This window comes from Condylostylus longicornis, unplaced genomic scaffold, assembly GCF_029603195.1.
Source record: "Condylostylus longicornis isolate FDR11 unplaced genomic scaffold, ASM2960319v2 ptg000104l, whole genome shotgun sequence".
Lineage (NCBI taxonomy): Eukaryota > Metazoa > Arthropoda > Insecta > Diptera > Dolichopodidae > Condylostylus > Condylostylus longicornis.
Window position 1 is genome coordinate 646573 of NW_026578072.1, and position 21826 is coordinate 668398.

Here is a 21826-nt window from a genome sequence, read left to right on the forward strand (position 1 = left end):
TTTCTTTCGCTTCGTTTTTGTTTTACTTGTGTAATAAAATTTTATATATGTATGAATAGCTAGTTACAAAAGTTAAAATGTATGTGTTTGTCATTGTTTTTTTTTTTGATATTTTATATAGAAGTGAACGGAGAAAGTATAACTAGTAAAATAGTTTGCATTAATTAACAAGCCAATGAATATTAAAGTCAAAGTATTTGGTATGGGTACGCTACACGTAATAGTATGAACATACTTACTTTTATTTAATTTGCAAGAGAGTAGCTTGTGTATGAAACATTTTATGTACAAGTGGATCGTAATAATTAAAATGAGAACAGTATATACATTTATGTATGTAGTGTGCACAAATTCTTAATAAGAATTTTGAATTGGGAAAACTTCCATATGTCCTTCTTTCTTTAAAACAATAAAAACAAAAAAATAAATAAATATCAAATATGTCCGACTTCATTTTTAATTAAATCTTTGAATAGATTTTATTTGATATTACGATATAAAAAATTAAAATTTTTTGACGAAAATTTGACGAAAATATTTTTTTTTTGTTATTAGTCATATGTACATGTACTTAAATTTTGTTTAACAAAAATCATAAAAATTAATGATAAATTTAAAAATTCAAAAAATATATTTATTTTTTAAGTATTCATAATTATAATTGCCAGTAATTCGTAAATAAACTGGTTATTTATATAGAAAACTAATCATTGTCGGTATTAATGCATTATTAACCTATTCATTAGTCTTAGGAAGGAAAACTTCTAGAATGGTTGGTAAATTACCGAACTCTTAAATAGAATTTTGTAGAATTTTATAAATTTTATTCCAAATTTAAACAACAAATCGGAAATGATGTTCAGCAGTCATGGAATAAAATCTTATTTAATATTAGATAATTTACAATATTTTATAATATAATTCGGGCTCATGAATGTCGACTAAAAGTCATTTTAATTTTATACTTTCAGATCAAATAATTTTCCAAATATAAATTTCCATTTTGGAAGTATACAAACGATTTTGCTATTTTTCACTAATACACTCATTATTTACTAAATTTTCTATTTTAAAAATAAATTTTTCCTTTTTTAAATGACAAGTTGAAAAGAAAACATTGAAATTAATTCTTGTATTTTTTATTTTAAATCATATTTAAAAATAATATGAATAAACTGCATTATAACCATAACACAGAGGAAATAAAAAAATTTTTCTTTAAAATCCTTCTATTCCTTGCTGTTCTTTTATAATGTTTTGTAATGAAAATTATAAAACAAAATCCTCTATAATAATAAAAATTATTATTTAATTTCTCAGGAATTACCACACATTTTTGTTTTTTTTTTTCATTTTTTTATGAATTTTATGACTTAAAGTATTTATTTTTCTAATTTTCTTTCAATATTTTTTTTTTCATTTTTATTCTTTTATAATTTTTTTATGATTTTGTATTTTATATAACTTCCTGCCTGTAGTTGATTTAATCTTTAATTTAACTTATTTAGCTGTTCTTTATTATTTGCTATCTCTATCTTATAATGTTTTCTAACTCTTTTCTTTTCATAAATATTTGTTTTAATATTTCTGTTGTTTTCTGTTTTTTTTTTTAATTTTTTTTTTGTTTTTCTACAAATAGAAGTTTTTAATAATTTTTTTTTATGAAGTTTTTTGTTTTTTTTTTTTCTTTCCTTTAATTTACAACTCCACAAGGAATAAATAAAAATAGGATTTCATTTTCTTGTTTATCTTTTATTCCAAAATTAGAGTAGCCTGTATTACGCTCTAATAAATATTAAAAGATAACAAATTATTATAATTAAAATATGTCTGTAATTGTACTGCACATATATAAGAGCTATCAAAGTTTAGCGCAAAAAAAAAAAGAAAATATTTTGAATTCTGGCACAATTGTTTAATATATAAAATAAAGCTGAAAATAATTTTATTTACGCCTATAACGAACAATTGTTAGTTAATGTTAGTTAATTTGGAAAATGGAAATTTTAATGGTATGTTCATATATATTATATATATAGGCTAAAAATTCAAAAAATTTACTTTAAAATCAAAATCTTTGCATGGTTCATCTTCTGATGTCTCAATTGTAATTATTATAATGGTAAAAATAGTAAAAAATTATAATTAATATAATAAGGCTCTAGCTACCAAGGCTATCAGCTCTAAAATAAAAATAATCTTAAAATACAAAAGATAAGATAATCATAAAAAAAACTTAGTTTAAAGCCGGGGTCGGCAAATTGTGGTTGAATCCTTGCGCGATCCGCTGAACGAACAATATTAATTAGGAAACATCAACAAATTTGTGCGTGGGAAAACGTGGGTAGCGAAAATTATCTACGCTAACAATAGTTCAATTGAATACCTCTATTGTTGTGGAAATTTAATCACCACACTCCCACTGGAAAGTGTAGCATTCTTTCATTTCAGTGGTTTTCTACTGTACCTTGATAAGAGAATTTTGAACATAACACATTCAAATTTAATACCGTATCACGTTTCCCCAAAATAGGTAATGCTATAGTTAAATTATCAAAATTTTATTAAAATATCAAATAAAAAAAAATTAACGAAGTAAACCGCGAATTTAATTAAAAGGAGGCCACATAAAAGTTATATGCTTGATTGATTTGCAAAGAATTTCTAAGTATAATCAAAAAATTTGATTTGTGTCACTACTACGACTTAAAACACAAAAGTGAATATGATAAATATGTGTAAGCTTCATTTCAATATGCGACCCGCATAAAAATTAATAATTATTTTGAAAGTGTTCCAACATCTGGAAGAGGTCGTCGGTTCCTATTTTAGTGTATAGAGGATATTGACGAAATTATATGCGTATAAATGATTTTGATAAACTAGATTTAGTATTTTCATTCTTAAAATTAGATTAATTTCTAAAAGAATTCATTCCTAAAATTAGCAAAATTTCAATTTAATAATCAAACAAATTAACCACTAAATTGGTAACCCTACACGTTTTTTTTAAATCTATTACTTTTCATTTGAATATAAATAAATAATTATGAAGAAAGCTGAACTATAAATTCCATCATAATGGAGGAAAAAAAAAAGAAGTTGGCTGAAGAGAAACTTATTCCTAGATACACATACATTATATACTCATATAAATATATATATATATGTATATATATATGTACATAGACATCATAAATATTTGCATGTAGCGGTAAATCTATTTTGAGTTTTGCAATTATCCTTTTGCATTTAGATAAACTTATAAAGGATAATTTCCGGTATTTATGAGTTTACTTTATATTAAAAAAAAAAGCATTTATTTTTTCGTTCTTTAAGACACTTTTTCCTTAAGAACGTTAATGGAATTATATTGCCCTTAAAGAGTTTTAAATCTTTTATATTTAAAATCAGACTCAAAAAAAAAAAAAAGAAATATGGAAAAGAAATAGAAAACTAAAAATCTTATTTTCTTTAACAATTTTTAAAAGTAAACCCACAATATACATTGTTAACGTTTTCTGAACGTCAAGGATTTGAATAAGTTTTATTTGTTACCAACTTTATTTTATTTTAGTGAATATTATTGAAATACATTTATCAATTTTCTAAATGTACTGCAAGCCCAAGAAAAATACAGCAAATTTTACTCACAAAACGACTACATTTTAAACAGTCCATTTCAAAGTTCTACAGAAGCACTATTCAGGTGTAAGTGGTTGCTTGATGGACTCATGAACTCATATAGCCTGATTAATTATTCATAGAGCAACAGTAATTATTACTTAAGTTCGTTTCATTCATAAATTTTTTTTTATAACGCGAATTGAACATTTTATATTTGTCAAATCACTTAGGTTTATGAAAGACCTTAAAATATAGGACCCAAACATTTACTGTCAGCTGATATTACATTTACCTTATGTGTAGAGAAAAAATCAACGAATTTAATTGAAAATTAGAACTTCAAATTTGTTTGACTGGTTGTTAAAATAATGAACCAATGATTTTTTTAGGAATTACGCACTATGTCTTAGGAACTAATTTACTAATCGAATTCATTAACAAAACTTTTTCTCGCATTCTCAGGGCATCTTCAAAGAGTATTTTCCAGTCACTTTCTTAAGCATTATTCATACATATTTCACAAATGATGCAACAATATTGGCTTCCAATGCATCAAATGTTGTTGGTGCATCAGTAGCTTTAAATTTGAAAAATTTAGTATCATTGTTAAAGCTCGAAACTACCAAAATTTAAACGTGATCACAACATGAAAGCTAATTGCTTTAACAATTGACTCTTTGATATGTTCTTTGTGTAGAAATCACCTTATCCCTCCATTTTTTTTTCACTCATTCAATTGAACTTAAATCAATGCATTTAATTAACAAAAAAAAAATTAATTATATTAAAAGAAAAGGAAACATCAACAATTTTTTTTTATTTTTGTGATTAATATCCTTAATTAAATCACGTATTAAAGTTGTGTTAATTTTTGAAATAATTTATGAATGTATTTAATTAAATCTGCGTAAGGATAATAATTGATTTTAAAATCTAATTTATACACAATTTCACACCTATATATTTTTATATGAGTATGTGTGTGTGTAGAGATTATTTAAAATATATAACAATATTCTATAACAGATTATAAATTCAAAATATAAATTTAATAAATCAATTATATAAAATTATATGTCAAAACTTCGACTGATTGAGATTCCACATCATCATATTATTCAATGCATATTCCCTATATACTCCCTAAAGTCATTAGACGACTTTGTAATTTATGATATGTGTATATATTATATTATTGTACTTAATATGACATAATATATCAAATATAACTAAAATATTTTCCATATAAATAAAACTTGGGGACAAGTACCTTTATATATTTTAATTTATATTAAATTCCAATATATTTTTATTATATCTTGAAATGCATGAATGCATTTCTAGTACCTAAACATGACATATTATATACACCCATACAATATTTTACCACAATATTTTTATTGTTCTTATTGCTCTTTCCATTTTTTTCTGCATAAAATATTCCAGGGTAAATATATTGTTTTTTAAATGCATACCATTATATATATATGTATATGTGTAAGTTTTAGTTTTAAACGCGAAGATAATCTGAAAAAAAAAAAACAGAATAAATAAAGCTTAACTAAAATTGTGATAAACAACAATTATATGTATACAAGTGGGATAATCGAAAAATAGAAAATATAGAAATTTTTTATTTCAGGGTTCAGTGAAAGTCGACAGTTTTTATAATATATGAATGTACGATTCGATCATTCATCATCAATCATACTACTTTTTTTTTCCATATATAAGATTTATTGTTTTTATTTTATTTTGTTTTAAATTTTTTTCTCACAATATTATAATACATTATTTTAATTTTATTTTTTTTAAATTTGTAAATTTTCAGAAGAATCTATTACTACTACAACCGGCATCAATTTGGTATCCTTAATACCTACGTTTAAAATCTAACTTAACTTAGTAAACATTCAATACGAACCATACAATTTCTATTGCAATAAAACCATCTTGGGGGGATGTTCAGTTGATTTTAATAAGAAGTTTTTGAGCAGGCATCCTACATTGCCTTTAGAAGTCAATAATTCAATTTAAGGGCGTAAAGTTTAATTTAAATAAATTAACATAAAAATTAGCTACTCAGGATTTTGGATTACAATGTGCATTCTCTCATCCCAGCGAATACTCAGTTTTAAAAGACACTATTGACTCTTTAAAGGACATTTAGTATTAACTATACAAGTACGAGTACTCGTACATTTTTATTTTTAATAATTCGTCATGTAGCATCCGTATTACGAATAAATATTAAATGTTATAAACTTTATACAACATTTAAAATGCTTAAACGAAATTAAAAGTGCAGTTAGTTAGCATAACAAATATATTTTTTAAATTATTTTTGTACATACATGAAATATTGCCTCAAAGCCATATGGCAAATGCAAAAAAAATAACCAAAATTAGAATTGAAAACAACAATTGTCGTGCAGTATATATAAATGGGGGTTTAAATAAAAAATATTGTTTTTTAAGGAACTTGTAAGAAATTTAAATAACGCTGATATTTAAATCGATTGATTCGATCCTGTTTAACTGGTGTATATTTGTACAACATTTGAGTATTGCTATTTTAATAGATCCTAAAGATTTCAAAATCACTTTTGAAGCTGCATATAATATTACAGTTATTCGTACATATAACGATAATATTTATGAAAATTTGTCCTCTTATGAAATTTTAATACTTATGAACATTTGTTGATCATAACCAAATAAGTTTTAAAGGCATCGTTTGGAAAGGAAGGCGAAAGCGAATAGCTAAATTGACGAAAAAATCGAGGGCTGAATTAAAATATGCATAATAAAAATATTAAAAATATAAATTTATGAGTGTTACAAATGGTATGGCACTCTAATAATAAAATGTTGTTTGACAATGGAATTCAGATATTTATAGTTAAACTATTTTTATTAAATACTCTCCATTTCAATTATTTTAGATTATTAAAGGATAATAAAATTTGTGAGTTTTTGTAAGTTTGTTAAAATTGTAACAATTAATCTTTAGTCATAAATTACCATTTAAATAGCAATACAAATGCCTAGCTGTAGTTGTTAAATTTATTCTAGCATTTAATCAATTTTACTCTTCAAATATATTTTCCGTAAAAGTAATTCTAGAGTTTTAAATTATAATATCAAAAAGATAATAATATTCAAATTCAAAATCAAGGTTCAAATTAAAAGGATAAATTTTTATTGTTAATAAAAATAAAGAAATAAAAAATTATTTTTTTCATTCCATAAATTGAATGCAAGAAAACCTTTCGGTAATTGCCTTGAACCAAACATTTTTTATTAACTACACAATATTGTGAGTAAGTGCTCTATTAGCCTCTATGTTCATAATACCATCACATCATAATATGAAATATTTTTCACGGTTTTATGAAATATCGGTCACATAAGAATTGCAAATTTTTTTTGGAAAAAAGCAGAAATGGAATTGAAGGAGAAGCACTTTTATTTCATTATGTAACATTTATATGGAACTATAAACTAAAGGAGCCGTAAAATGAAGCTGCCTTAGATTATTTTTCCGATAATTTACTTGTATATAATATGAACAACTGTATATTTGCCTCATATTACCAAGTTCCATAAAGGTTATCCTGATTGCCTCTGGTTTTAATTTTATCACTTTCCAATTGGAGTTCTCATTGTGTAATAAAAATATTTTAAATATCTATACGAATTTTTAAGAAACAATCAAATATGTACACACATACAAAATCAATGCAACGAAAAGTGAGAAATTCGAATCGATCAACCCTCCAGTAGAAATGTGATCGAAAAACACTTTAGTTTAAATTAAGATATTTTTTTTTTATTTCCTTTTCTTTTCCTATTGTCTTTGAGTATCTCAGAGAGAGCTCTAATGATTCGACCATAATTTTCTTTTTCATTTCATTTTAACTTTTTGTCTCTTTCCATTATTCGGTTCTAATTTAGAATCAAAGGTGCATTTTTTTTTCTTTCATTTTATTACAATTTTTTTTTTATCTTTTTTCTTTTAGAATTCACTTAACATGGATTGAGAGAGATTGAGGAATTTCAAGTATAATTTCAATTATCTTGGGAATTTCTTATATTACATGGAAATCAAGAAATTCTAATAAAAAAAAAAAGAAAGAAACAGAAATGAGAAAAAAGGAAGGAGAACAAATATTGAAAGAAAAGAAAAATAAAATAAAAATTATCCTTCCGTTTATAATGGTTTGTAATAAGACTAAAGAAAGTTTTCGATTTTTGAACAAAAAAAAAACAAATTTTTTTTTTATTTTGAATTGGTGGAAGTGAAAATTCATACTGTCTAAAAAGATTTTTCATCCAAGGCCGCGAAGAGGAATCCTTTTTGCTTTTTTTTATCTATCTGAATCTTTTTTTGATTTGGACTATGTTTTTTGGTTTTTTTTCTTAAAAAAATTTTAAATTTTGTAGTCTTATGAAAAAATGAAAAATGAAAAACAAGGACAAAATATTACTCTTGTTTTATTTCAAAGATTACAATTGCAACAACGGTATTCTTCCACATTTTAAATGCTTTTTCTATAAACATTCGCGGACTCACATGATTAAGAATAAACCGAATAATTTTAAATATTCCAAAAATTTCTGATAATCTATCGGAAATTGGAATAAACACCTGAAATTTATAAATACTAACCAAGTACAAATTATAAAGTGGAAAAAGATTTCCAAAATGTAAATCTTATGTAATCTTTACGAAATCGGATCCCTTACGTTATTAAGCTTTACGAAAGTCAAACGTATTAATTGATTTCATCAAAAATTAAATTTAATTCGACTTGAAATTTAATAAAATGAAAAAAATTGCATACTTTCAGGATTCAAAAAATTTAAATTTCAAATTGTTTTTTTCACAGATCATTACATAGTGTGCTACTTATGTATGTATTTCTACATCCGAACACCATAGAATACTTTAGAAAAAAATAATGTCACATTGTCATTTTAAAAATTTATACATACATTTCAAGACATATTTACCTACATACATTCTTTTTTGACAAAAATATTAAAAAGGATTTATTTAATATTTTTAAAGATAAAAATTTCAAATAAACTCACATGATTTTTTTAGCATGCTGAGAATTTGAATAACAATTTTTACCAAAAAAAAAAATATCTACTATTTACGTGCTTGACCTTATTTTTAGTTTTTCATTTTAGAACTTTCTCTAGATTTACAACAAACAAATAAAGCTATCAAAAATATATAACAGATTTGAAAAGATTCATTTAAAAAATCATAGATTAGTCACAATCTCATGTGCGATTAAAATTATTTTCATATTGAAAGTTGTTTTTAAAATAAATTTAACTTATTTAAAATAATTTTATTATCACAATTAATTTCCTTAAACTTCATCATTATGTCACTTCGAATTTGTAAGCCTTTTGTGTCATTTTAACAATTTTCAAAGTTATTAAAAAAATCTGAATTATTTGAATTCCAAATTCATTTCTAGAATAAAATTTTTCTTTAAAACCCAAAATATCCTTCGCGTAGCACAATTAATATTAAGTTAGTTGAACAAAATTTTCTTAACCAATTTTGGATTTTTTCCTATACCTAACATTAGGGAATTTAATTATGTAATAAAATATATTAAACGGCAAAATTTATAAGATTTACAAATTATTACAGAATCTTAATCAAATAAGAAAAAATTTTAATTCATATAAAAATTTTCCATTTTCACCTACATATTTTAATCGATTATTTTAATCATTTTACATCGTAATTATCTCATAAATATTCCAAAATTATTTTAATAACAAAAAAAATCACTTCTTTTCTCATCACTTAAAATTTTATTTTACAATATTAATATTTCACACATAAAATACACATAACGTAATACACATGTATATTATATACAGTATATATGTATTTATTTATTATAATAACACGAAATAACCTAAAGGATAATCAAAAAGAAAATTTATTTTTCATCTTGTACAATAATGAAGTATCTATAATGTATAATTTACATATTAACACCATTAAACGCTCAACTAATAAATCATATCCAATATATTATTATCCTTTTTGTATGACTAACAATGTGATATACGCTTATACATGATATACATAAAAGTTTACACGTAAGCATATAGGATTCTTCAAGAAAAATATAGTATTCATGCCTATAAAGATTAAAGGTTAATAGTTTAAAAGAAAATTTTTTCAATTAGCTGAATATTAAATTTTATATATATATATATGCATTATTACGTAATAGAATTGTCAAAACTTTTATATTTTTAAGAATGACATTTATTGTGTTTTGAGTCAACATCACTCATATAATATTTAATAAAAGATTATCTAGAGCAAAAATAATGTTCTAACCACACATGTAAGTCTAACACTTTCTTCTAAAAATTAAAATAAAAATTTCTGCTTTCATTTTACTGTTTACAAATAAAAATTATTTTATAGCCAGAAATTTATAATTTTTATAAATATTATTACTGTTCCATTAAAAATATTATAATGTGTTTAAAATCCAGAATCGGCCATGAAAATCAAATTTAAACAATTATTAAACTACAATTATCTATATAAATTTATAAATAATGGCCTTGTTGTCAATGGGTTTTGTACAGAACCTATGATCTACTGAAGCTGCCATATAAAACTTATCAATTAATAGTTAAATTATTTTTAAATTTGTATGGCATGGCAGTTGTAATATAATTTGGAATAAATTTTTCAAGAATAATATAACCATATTGCTGAAAACAATATTGCATAACTTTGGTACTGTAACCTTTATTGTTTCTGAGATGCGACCAAATTTTACTTTGGCGCTGTAAAACCATAACGACTCATGTAATCTCAACTACTTTTTCATTTGTAACAAATATCAGTACTATGCTAACTTTAATGATTTTTGTGATAATATGGCCAAATAATTTTGAAATTCATATCAAGAGAAACACCCCAAAGCAGTTAATTTAAAAATATTTCTCGATCTGAGTAGTTTTCAGAGAATAGCGAAAATATTGGAATCATTTCAGACTTCTGAGTTGAAGGAGTCCTTTAAACAAATAAATTCATTCAAAATTTTCATAAATTTCAAAATTCTATTATTCCTATTGAATAAACCTTTAATAATTTTCAATAGTACACAAACATATACACACATATTTTGTTTACATTCATATTCTTCTTATGAAAACGTTCATTTACACGTTATTTAAAATAAATTTTAATAAAAAAAATATCAAAAAAAAAGTTAATAGAAAAAACATTACTCTTATAAAATATTATAAAAATATCAAATAAAATTTTTTAACCTTTATTAACCCCTATACATAAATTTATGCACATATATATATATGTCTACAATTCATAAAGAATAGGTTAAATTGTGTTAAATGACCATGGCTAGTATGACAATGACTTTATTATAATATACAATAATATACATATGTAGATAAATTTTTCCATTCTATAATATTAATTCATATATACATATATTTATAACAGTTATTAAACTTTTCGAGTGATTTACTAAAATATGAGATACTAAAAATCAAATCAATTTCATATTATACTTACGTATCCTGACAACGAATACATCATCAGATGATTAATATAGTATAAGACCTAGTATATGCTATTAAATTATGTTTACGCACATGGTGGATACCGTGTTATACTATACATACATACATGTATCTAATATATACGAGTATACAGAGTAATTTCATTTGATATAGTATAATAAAATAGTGCCATTGTCATTTGATCTCTTCATTTTTAAATCATTTTAAATGAATAAGAGGCTAACGAGAGGAATAATAATAATAATAACAAAAAAAAAATTATAAATAACACATTCTGTGCTACACAGACACATACATACATTAAGGACAAAATTATCCTTTTTAATTTTGTGTCTTTTTTGTTTTTTTGGCGGATTACGTTCCTTTTTTGCTTATTATTGTTTTTAATATGTTTTCTCATATCCTGTAATATGATAGTATATAATGTTTATAATATAATTTAGTGAAAACCAGTATAAAAGTACAAAAACAAAAAAAAGTATTAATGACTAGACCTATTATTATCCCCTTTAATTTTATTTTAATTTGAACCTGTTTTATTTCATTTTAACTCTCTCTCATATATATATATGTATGTTTTCATTATTAAAAAATATGATGCCCCTTTAATACATTCGTGTATATAGAAGTTAAATGTTAAAACAACAGGTTAAAAAAATACAGCATCATCGCATAATCAAAGTGTTAAAAGGCATTTAAATTTCTTTATTGCTGTTTTTTTTTCTTTGTAAATTTTATTTTTGAAGATTAAATCCTCATTTTTTAGCACTTTTCCAAAAAAATTTTTGAAAAAAGTGCTTATTAGTTTCACTCTGTCCGTCCGTCCGTCCGTCCGTCCGTCCGTCCGTCCGTCCGTCCGTCCGTCCGTCTGTCCGTGTGTCTGTTTACAAAACTTCTACACCCTTGAAGATAGAAAGCTGAAATTTTATATATACATAGATCTTTACTAGAAACTTATTTTCGTACAACAAAATTTTTACCTATCTCCCCCCCTCTAGAAGTTATACCCCCCCAAAACCTTAAAAATGGCCTTTTTTAAATATTTGTTGCAATGAAACCATAAGCATTTTTGAAATTTTGCAAAGGCAGAAAGGCAGCGGCTTGCTTCCCCTAGCGCGGTATACTATAGTTAAACTTTAGAAAAACAAAATGGCCGTTCAAATTTACCGTTATCTAAAGTCCGTTTTTTCCAAATTTTTGATGTCGTTTATTTTCTAGACCCCAACCTGTAGAAGCTTGAAATTTTATGGGCTCTTAGACATTAACAAATAGTTAATTTCGTTGGAAGAAAATTTTTTTCCATCTCCTTCCCCTCTCAAGTTATTGCCACTGGAAATTTGTAAAATTTGAATTTTTGATACCTTATATTTCCGAAACCGTAAGCTTTTTCAAATTTCTATAAGCACAAAAAGCTAACGGTAAATTCCATGACATTAAAAAATATAATTATTTTTCTTAACTCACATAATTAAACCTTAAAATCGAGCATTATGTTAACCCCACTTTATATTAATTTTTGCTTTATTTCAAAGACTGCATAAATCGTTGATCCTAAATATATGCAATCCTAGAAATAGTTTTGTATATGAATGAAAATAATTTTTATAGTGTGATAGGTATACATAGACTGTATTTAAAAGCAGAATTTTCACTTGTTGAAGGGAAAAGTGCTACAATACAAACCATTGGTTTGACCCAACTTTATTTTTTTCAAGTATGGTTAATAATTCCTTTATTGTAAGGGCTTTTGTAATTTTTTTTGTTAATTAAATAAAAAGTCCTTTATACTGAAATTCTAATACTCTTGAATTATGTATACCCATTTGAATAAATTGGTTTATGTTTTTATATAATTCATTAAAACATATTAAGAGGAATCTTTTATTGAATATTTACAAAAAACAAAAAAAAACACAACAAAATTTATAAAAAAAAAAAATTATGAAAAAGGAAAGGTAGAGAAGCCAAAACACAAAATAAATATTTTGAAAGCCTTTTTTTCGTATATATATATAACCATCAAGATACTACAAATGTTGAATTATAATTATTTCACCTGAATACCTTTCACTTTTCTTCTTTTTTTTTTTGGTTTATTTTTATTTTTCTTTCAAAACAATTTAGTCATTTAAAATCCGTCATGAAAACAAAACAACACGAACAATAGAAGAAAAAATAAAAATGAGAGAGAGAGAGAAAAAAAAATATTATAATAACGGAATAGGAGTTTTTAAAGTGCCAACAGGTAATTCTCACCTTGAATCAAGTAAAAAATTTACCCCGTTACTAAAATAATTTACCTTCTTAAAATTTTATTTTTTCTAATTTTTGTTTTTTTTTTGTTTTTAATTTGTTGTGATTCTAAATTGATTAAAGGTGAAGATAATTTGTATAAAAAATGAAAGGGGACTTAATTGTTTTTCACTGTTTTTTATCTGATCGATGTAAAAAGGCTTAAAAGTAAAAAAAAAAAATTACAGAAAAAAAAAATTGACTTTCTTTTCTCTATCTTTTTTTTCGGAGAAATTATCGTAAATTTTTGGGGAAAGAAAAAAAACAACAATATTTTTGTTTTTATTAACACCTGAGAACCAAAGCTTTAGTATTTTTTTTTTCTTATTAAATACCAGAAGTTGCGTATATTTTAAAAGAAATCTGATTATAGATTGGCTTTTGTTGATTTTAAATTAAAGAGAACATGAAGAGAATGAATTTTTTTCCGTAAAAATGTGCTTAAAATATTTGAATTATCTATGATTAACGGGAATTCGGCGGTCTCTATAATTTTTTCAATAATTTTTTTTAAATTTTATTTTACTTGTTATATTCGTTCTCTTCTTATTATATACGTACATTGGAACGCACGTAAATGCCGAAATTCTATATTAGCAAAACAAAATTAGTTTTGTTCATTTCTGTTCTTAACTTACGAGTACACCGTTATAAAAACATCATTTACAAGCAAAAAACTTTTTATAAAGACAAAGAAATTTGACGATTTAACCTTTAATTTTTATTTACAAACTTCATTTTAAACTTGATGCTGACATTACTGTTCAATGATCTTAAACAAAATTATCTACTCGAAATATTATTTGTATATTATTTCTTTGTAATTTTTTTCACATTACATACAGACAAGAGTAGAAAACTTATTGAAGAAACAAGAAATATAACTGAAGTCGTTCTCGTACATTCATACATATATAAATGTGGGTGTTATATTGTGTTAAACTTACATATTTCTAATATTAAAAATTATTCGAATTTAAAAAATTCTGCGGCTTTCTTTCTCAATTCTATTCCTTCCGCTTTAAAATGAGTATTTAACAGGTGAACAATTCTTGGAAGTATTGTATTACAAATCTTAATATTGTTAACCATATTTGTAATACATACTTATTATGTGTTAATACATAATGTTCTCGGAAAAATAATAACAATCAACATTATACTATTTAATTTATATTAAAATATTTGAGTTTCATAAAAAAAGAAGTTCTTCTAATTAAATTTCACTATTTAAGATTTAATTTAAATTTGATTTAATTTTTTTTTAAATATAACATTTATAATAATTTACAATAACATTTATAATATGAACAACTTAATATTAAAAATCTAGACTCTAGAGCATTATTAGAGTAGAATCCTTGGCTTTTTTCTCAGAGCTTTATTCTTTGTTTGAATTTTACAAGAGTTCCTTCTATGACATTTTATGTAATTACAGGTAAGTATACTTATAAACAGGTATCCATACTTATATAAAAAATATCCAATTAAAAAAAGAAGTTGAAAATCACTGAAAAGAAATCTTTAACCAAAATGAAACGAAAATTAGAAGCAGTGACCATGCCATGACCTGTAAATGCCATTGATTCGTACGATTCTTGAAAAGCACATATTAATAATTCTAATACTATTAGTAGCACATATTATTTCATAAGTATTTCTTATTAATAAGTTTCTGCTTCTGAGCCTCTTAAATCTGGAAATTTTTCCGAATTATAATATGGTAAATCAAACCATTGATATTTTTTCGGTTGACTTCTATCATAACTATATTTAACACAACGTTTATCAAAAAGTCTAAAAAAAATTTAATAATCATACTGTTTTTAAGCTTTATTACGATTATATAAAATATTTTAACACTTACGATGTTTCAGTTTCCAAACAACCTGTTGTTGGACGATCTTCCCGATAGCATAGATTCGTAAATTGAAAATATGTTCTTCCAACAATATTTGAAACACGATCATTTACTTTGTGTAAACAATCATAGAAATTTTTATCACATTTACAATGTAATCTTTAAAAATATTAAATTATTTTTAAATTACTTAAATATCACTAATTTATTTAATCTATATAATTTACCTAGTATATCTACCATCATTTTGTAAACCATGCTTTTCACCACCAGCTGGAATAGAATCACAATTATCATGATCGCGACAACATTTATCTGTTTCACGAAATTTTCCTAAAATTCAATTCACCTTTATGAATAAAAATATCAAAATAATAAAGTTCAAATTGTAATTATATTTAAATTATATATGCATTTCTAACACATACCTAGATCATCATAACCATCAGCATTGTTACCGGGACCACACCATTTTGTACCTGGAAATATCATTGAATATAATTTTTCATCATTCTTATAATTTATAACAGCTTCATTTGTAATAATTTTCGCATATAACAATTCTGGTAATAAAAATTCAATAATGATCCCAATTAATACAAAGAAATTTGTGGGCCGGTAGAGTACTTCAGACATTTTATTAAATTACAGTTATTATGTTGATGACTATACTGAGAAAAGTTAATTTAAATGCTACAATATTTATACGATCAATATTACCCTGTATTATAACGTAATAAATAATCTGATAAATATTTTATTAATTAAAAGTTAAGGAAACGATAATGTAAGTGAATTGTTTTTGATACGGTAATAAATTTCCTTATACTTGTACATTTAATTAAAATCATTTAAATTTGTCATTAAATAAGTATGGTATTATGAATTTAAAAATTCGTTTTTTAAATCATGGAAAATATGGAAGGTGACTCTGAAAATTTTATAATGTTATACAACAGAACACAGTAAAATAAATAGGTACCAGATTTGTTTTTGTTTGTTACAGCTTAAGAGCGCATGAGCTTTTGTATTATATTTGTATGAATAGTTGTAACACATGTCAGTTTTAGATCCATCAGGGTACGGTGTTATTCACAATAAGAACATGCTTGAAAATAGTAGTTAACCTCATACTAACTTAATATTAATTTTATATTTTTTCTAACAAAAATTTTCCACAAAATTGTCGTTATTTTGTAGACATTCATTAAAAATTATCGCAATTAAAGTTTATTAAATTTTGTTTCTTAAATGAATTGTGTTCCTATTTGATTAAGATATTTTAAAACTATAAAATTTTTGCTTAAAACATTTTTACAGTTATTTCCAATTTAGTTTTTTTTTTGGCTTTCCTCGTTTTGCAGTTTCTTGATAACCACATAAAGTGAGTTATCTAGGTTTCAAGCTGTGATTATTTAATTTTTTTTTTTTTACTTTTTATGCAATTTTAACAATTCATTTACCTTTACTGCTATAGCTATAAAAATTAGCATTTAAAAATCAGTTCATTGTTTTAAAGTAAAATTGCTTAAAGCAACTAAACGAATTTCATGCTCTAAATTGTATTTTTCTTTCTTATACTAAATTTGTCATAAAAGTCTTTATAGAACTCATTAGCAAAATTATTTTTATATATTTGCAATTGTCGAAATATAAACAATCAATTTAAATTTGCATGATTTTGCTATATTATTCCTCGATATTTGAAGGCTTTCTATATAAGCTTTTTTTACAATTTATGTACCTACAGTGTTTAAGATTACCACTTGACATTTTAGAAGAATTAGAATTTGTAAAACATCCTTGACTATTATTAAGTCTTGGCTTCTTCAACAAGATTATATTAATATTGAAAATTTAAACCAAGTATTAGCGTTACTAATTTGGTTCTACGACTCTTGATCATTCATCTCAAGTGAAGTGTTTGCATTGATACTTCTTCCTTCTTCTTTTTATATAAAATATAAAATTTACATATATTACACGCCAATATAACTATTTTAATTTATATCTATTTTTACTTATATTTAAGAGGGAATTCGGAGCTAGCATTCCTTTGAACTATAGACTTACTTATTTCAGTTTTTGGTATTTTAACGACAGCGTATGAAGTTCACTTAGCCATACGTTTACATCACTATGCATTAAATAAATTTATGTACATAACGTAGTGCTAAGCCAATTTTGGCGTGTACTATATATAAATACATACAAATTGTAATTAATTTAAGTTTGAGTTTATTTTGGAATAAAGATTTATTGAATTGAATTAATTTGTTCTAATATACATAGATTAAAGTTTAAATTTAGCAATTTTTTTTTAACAAGAATTTCGTTTATAACATTTACTTAATTATAAAATAAATTCATTTAAGGAGATATTTAGTTAGTTATTGTGTTAAAAATTTAAATTGTTCTCATATTGTTAAAATATAGAACCACATAAAATATTTAGTAAATTGGCAGGAAAATTTAAAATAAATTTGTTAATTTTAACTAAATTCAATATTGTTTTCATTGAAATACAAGTTACAGTGGATTCTCCTCACACTATTGCCATACAAAATTTCTTTGAAGAATTTTATATTACAAAATTTTATGATTCTTTACATGATACGACAATAAATAAGTAAGTATATAGTATGATAATATGATCATAAATTAATAATGTCTGGAATACTAATAACACATTTATTACGATAAATTTCAACCTTTCTCGAAAATATAATAATTAAGAAAGATTTTGCAATACAAAAGTTACTTGAATAATATTCTTCTAAATCTTCCGTCATTTTTAAGTTTTCGGATATTTGCGGGTATTACAGTAAAATTAAAATTGTCAATTTGCCTTGAATTTTCTAAAATTTTTTGTTTGCAGCTGTGTATCAAAATGTGAATAGGTAAAATAATATTTCTCTGCGTTACAAACGGTAGGACAATTTTATTTATGACACCCTTCGAACACACAATCGTACGGGTATAAAAATTTTTGTCAGAACATTGCTGCGCATTTCCAAAAATATTTTTTCAGCAGTTTGTGTAGTATTTAATTATAAAATTTTCTGCAAATGTTATGCTATGTGACGGTAGTCACCATCTTAAAAAGGATTAATTAAAAAATTTTATAAAATTGCTTATAATTTTAAGATATTAAAATTAATCGCCGAACTTTGATGAAAAAACAATAGCTTTTGAATTACATAAATGAAGTTACCAATAACCCTGTTGTTTTTAAAGATAATAGGACAGACTCAATTTTAAGTATTAAATTTAATATTAAAATTACACACATTTTTAATTAAAATTTTTATTTTACTTTTCATTAGAAAAATTTTATTATCCATTTAATGACATAAATATACATACAATATTATGTTCAAATAAATAAATGAAAATTGAATTTTATTGTATAATAATTTTTATATTCTTCTTGACAGTCTTTTAATTTAATTTAAAAAAATATTCATAATATTATGATTTAATGTTAAATTATTTGACAATATCTAATGTATTCGTTCTTATCATTGTGCATATCATAATATTATATACTTTACATAATATATGTATACTTTATCATTATGTAACAATTGTACATACATACATATGGATATTAAATTTCATTTTCATGATCGGATTGATTACCATGACGATGAAGATGGTGATGATGGTGATGATGATGATGATTGTTATCATGATGAATGCTTTCATCATGATTATGATGATTATGATGAGTAAAGAATTCTTTTATATTTTTAATACCTTTTTTAATGATATGCTGTAAATGTGGAAATGTATGCTGAAATTGAAAGAAAATACAAAAATTTTAAAATTATATTTTATAAAACTAAAAGTTTGTATTAAAGTGTATTTGAGAGAAATTATAGATATATATATATACAAAGTATATTTTTATATTTAAATAAATATAACAATCTGTTATTATTATATAATTAAACTGGACAAAACTCAATTACATGATGAATTGTTTAACAAAATAAAATAAAGTACAAATAAAATTTACCAAGATTGTATAAATTTCAAATTTCAAATTTTTATAATTTTGTAATATTAAAACTTAATATTTTTAAGAATTTGTGTAAAGATATTGTTAAGAATTAAATCACTAGAGTACTAATCTAATACCAGTTTTATCTTTCTTAAAACTATGGCCCCTAAAAATATGCAAAATTAAATCAATTTGTTTCTACTCTTTTCTAGTTAGATCGCTTTTACTTTCGAGTTCTTGTCTCAAAAAATGAATACACGGCAAAGAATACATTAATAAAATTTCTTTTTAATTTAGAAATTTAAGATCTACAAAATTTAAAAATATTTTCTCCAAAAGTTTTTCAGAAACTCTTCTTGAAAATTGAATAATTTCTCAGTAAAATTTTCATTTAAAAAGATAGTTGCGTTATACTATATATAAAATATATAATATTGATTTAAAAACTGTCAGACTGCATGCAAAATTATAGGCACAATAGCAAAAAAATTTATTACATAGCAACAACCTTAATAGATTCATAATTCATAAAAAATAAAATATTTAAATAGCATTGTTATTGCATCAAAAACAAAATTCATTAAAATCAATCACAATATTCTCACCAGGAAGTTTTTTTCCATTATATTTTAGAATCTTACAAACATGACTATAAGGATACACAGATTAAGGTGTATAGTATAGTCAAAATATTTTTGATCATAAAAGGTCAAAATTTCTTTGTTGTCTTAAATTAAAATATATTGACATATTATTATTATGGTAAAGTCATCCGTCAAATTTATTCTCATCTTATACTTTCAAAAACATAATAATTTAATCCATATATGTTGGTAAAATCAATGAAGATTTATTTCTGTATTATCAACAAAAATTCAAATATCCTTGTTTATTCCTTTTTTTTTCGTTTAATTATGAAAGCATACACGTATAGTACAAACCTTATACGACAAGACTAAAAAGGATTTTGTATTTTTGTTCATTTGTCTACGTATTTTACATACAAAATGAAGTTCTGTATATATGTTATTCTATTATATAATCTGTTACAATATAATTTTATTATATAATATATTAATGAGTGTATGTTGGTGTAACAAAATAAATTTTATAAAATTTCAAATTATTATTTATATCAGAAGTTTAATTAAATACATAATATTGTTCTTTTATAGCATTTAAATATTTTAAAGATGTTTACAAATTATTAATTATATTAAGACTATATAAGATTAATGAGAATGAAAATGTCATATATTCAAAAGATGCATACTATAATTGAACTGTTGAAAATGCATGTATAACAAGAAACTTTCAAGAAAAGAGATATGAAATACAATATAGGTATGTAATATGTATATTTTATTACATAAATTAAAGTGAGATAGTAAACAAATTCATATTGAATATCCGAATACACAATAAACATAACTCAACTACAATAACATGACATCTCTCCTATATTAGATTAAAAGTTATTCAAAGAAGAATAATTTCCTTAGAAATATATTTTAAAATTAAAAATTATTCTTTATGTATTAAATAACATTCGGTTTCATAAAATTTCATATAAATACTTCAAATACTTTTTACTGTGAAAATAGAATCAAAGCTGTGAGCTTTAACGGCGGACAATTTCCGTTGCTAACCCAGGACAAAAGTGGAACGGTAAAATCAATTGAATAATATTTTGCATAAAATGTCATACACGCATGAAAACAGATAATGATAAAGAAAGCCGCCAGCGGTAAAAGAGGAATTTAGGCAGTTAAATTTGCAGCAGGAATCGACTATTGGAGCGTTTGACTTTGGACGGTCCAATTTAAATATGTGTTTTCTATATGAATTCTGACATTTCCTCGCGGAAAATCGCTCTTGCTCGGTTAACTCAACTTTATATTGTTAGGTAAATAGCGAGTTAGATAAAATTTTGCCATTCCCAAATCAAATTTTTTTCTCTTTACTCCGAATCTTAAAGCCTCAGTTTCACAAGTCATTTAATTAATTCCGTAATGGCCAAGCTTCCACAGTTTTTTCTTTATATTAAATTTTAAAAACCATTAATTATTTATAGTTGGTTTTCATCTTTTGTAAGTAAAGTCAATTAAACAATAAATATTTTTTAAATCAAATTATTGTTCCACATTTTCCTCTATTTACAATAATATTTGTTTGAGATATTGAAAAATTCTTATAAAATTCAAAATGCATTTTAATGGCATGAATAATTTTATATAATAAGTGTTTTATAATTTTATATTATCAGTGTTTACAGCATCAACATCAAACTGTGTTATTACAGTCACCAAATACATATTAATTCATTAATATTACTACGTTTAAAGTTCAAATGTGTTTTATTGATTTTTAATTAAATCGTAACGAAAATTATTCTCAAAGGACTTTTAATAATTATCGTTTTTTTCTTGCTT

At 23.6% G+C, this 21826-nt stretch overlaps 2 protein-coding genes across 3 annotated transcripts in view; both read right to left on the reverse strand.

Moving 5' to 3' along the window:
• Positions 1–15191: 15191 nt before the first annotated feature.
• Positions 15192–15898, reverse strand: LOC129614154 (phospholipase A2-like; the record flags this gene model as incomplete). The annotated part of the gene is made up of 4 exons (XM_055528572.1): positions 15192–15324; positions 15395–15547; positions 15616–15721; positions 15817–15898. Coding segments are annotated over 4 exons (474 nt in total), but the record flags the coding sequence as incomplete, so codon positions are not given.
• Positions 15899–18960: 3062 nt separating this feature from the next.
• LOC129614141 (gelsolin) overlaps positions 18961–21826 on the reverse strand; it is a 45768-nt gene continuing 42902 nt past the window's right edge. For both annotated transcript variants that reach the window (XM_055528555.1, XM_055528557.1), the window contains one exon: positions 18961–19184. In XM_055528555.1, coding sequence (XP_055384530.1) covers positions 18999–19184 — 186 coding nt within the window. In that variant the 3' untranslated portion in view covers positions 18961–18998. The remainder of the gene's footprint in view (positions 19185–21826) is intronic.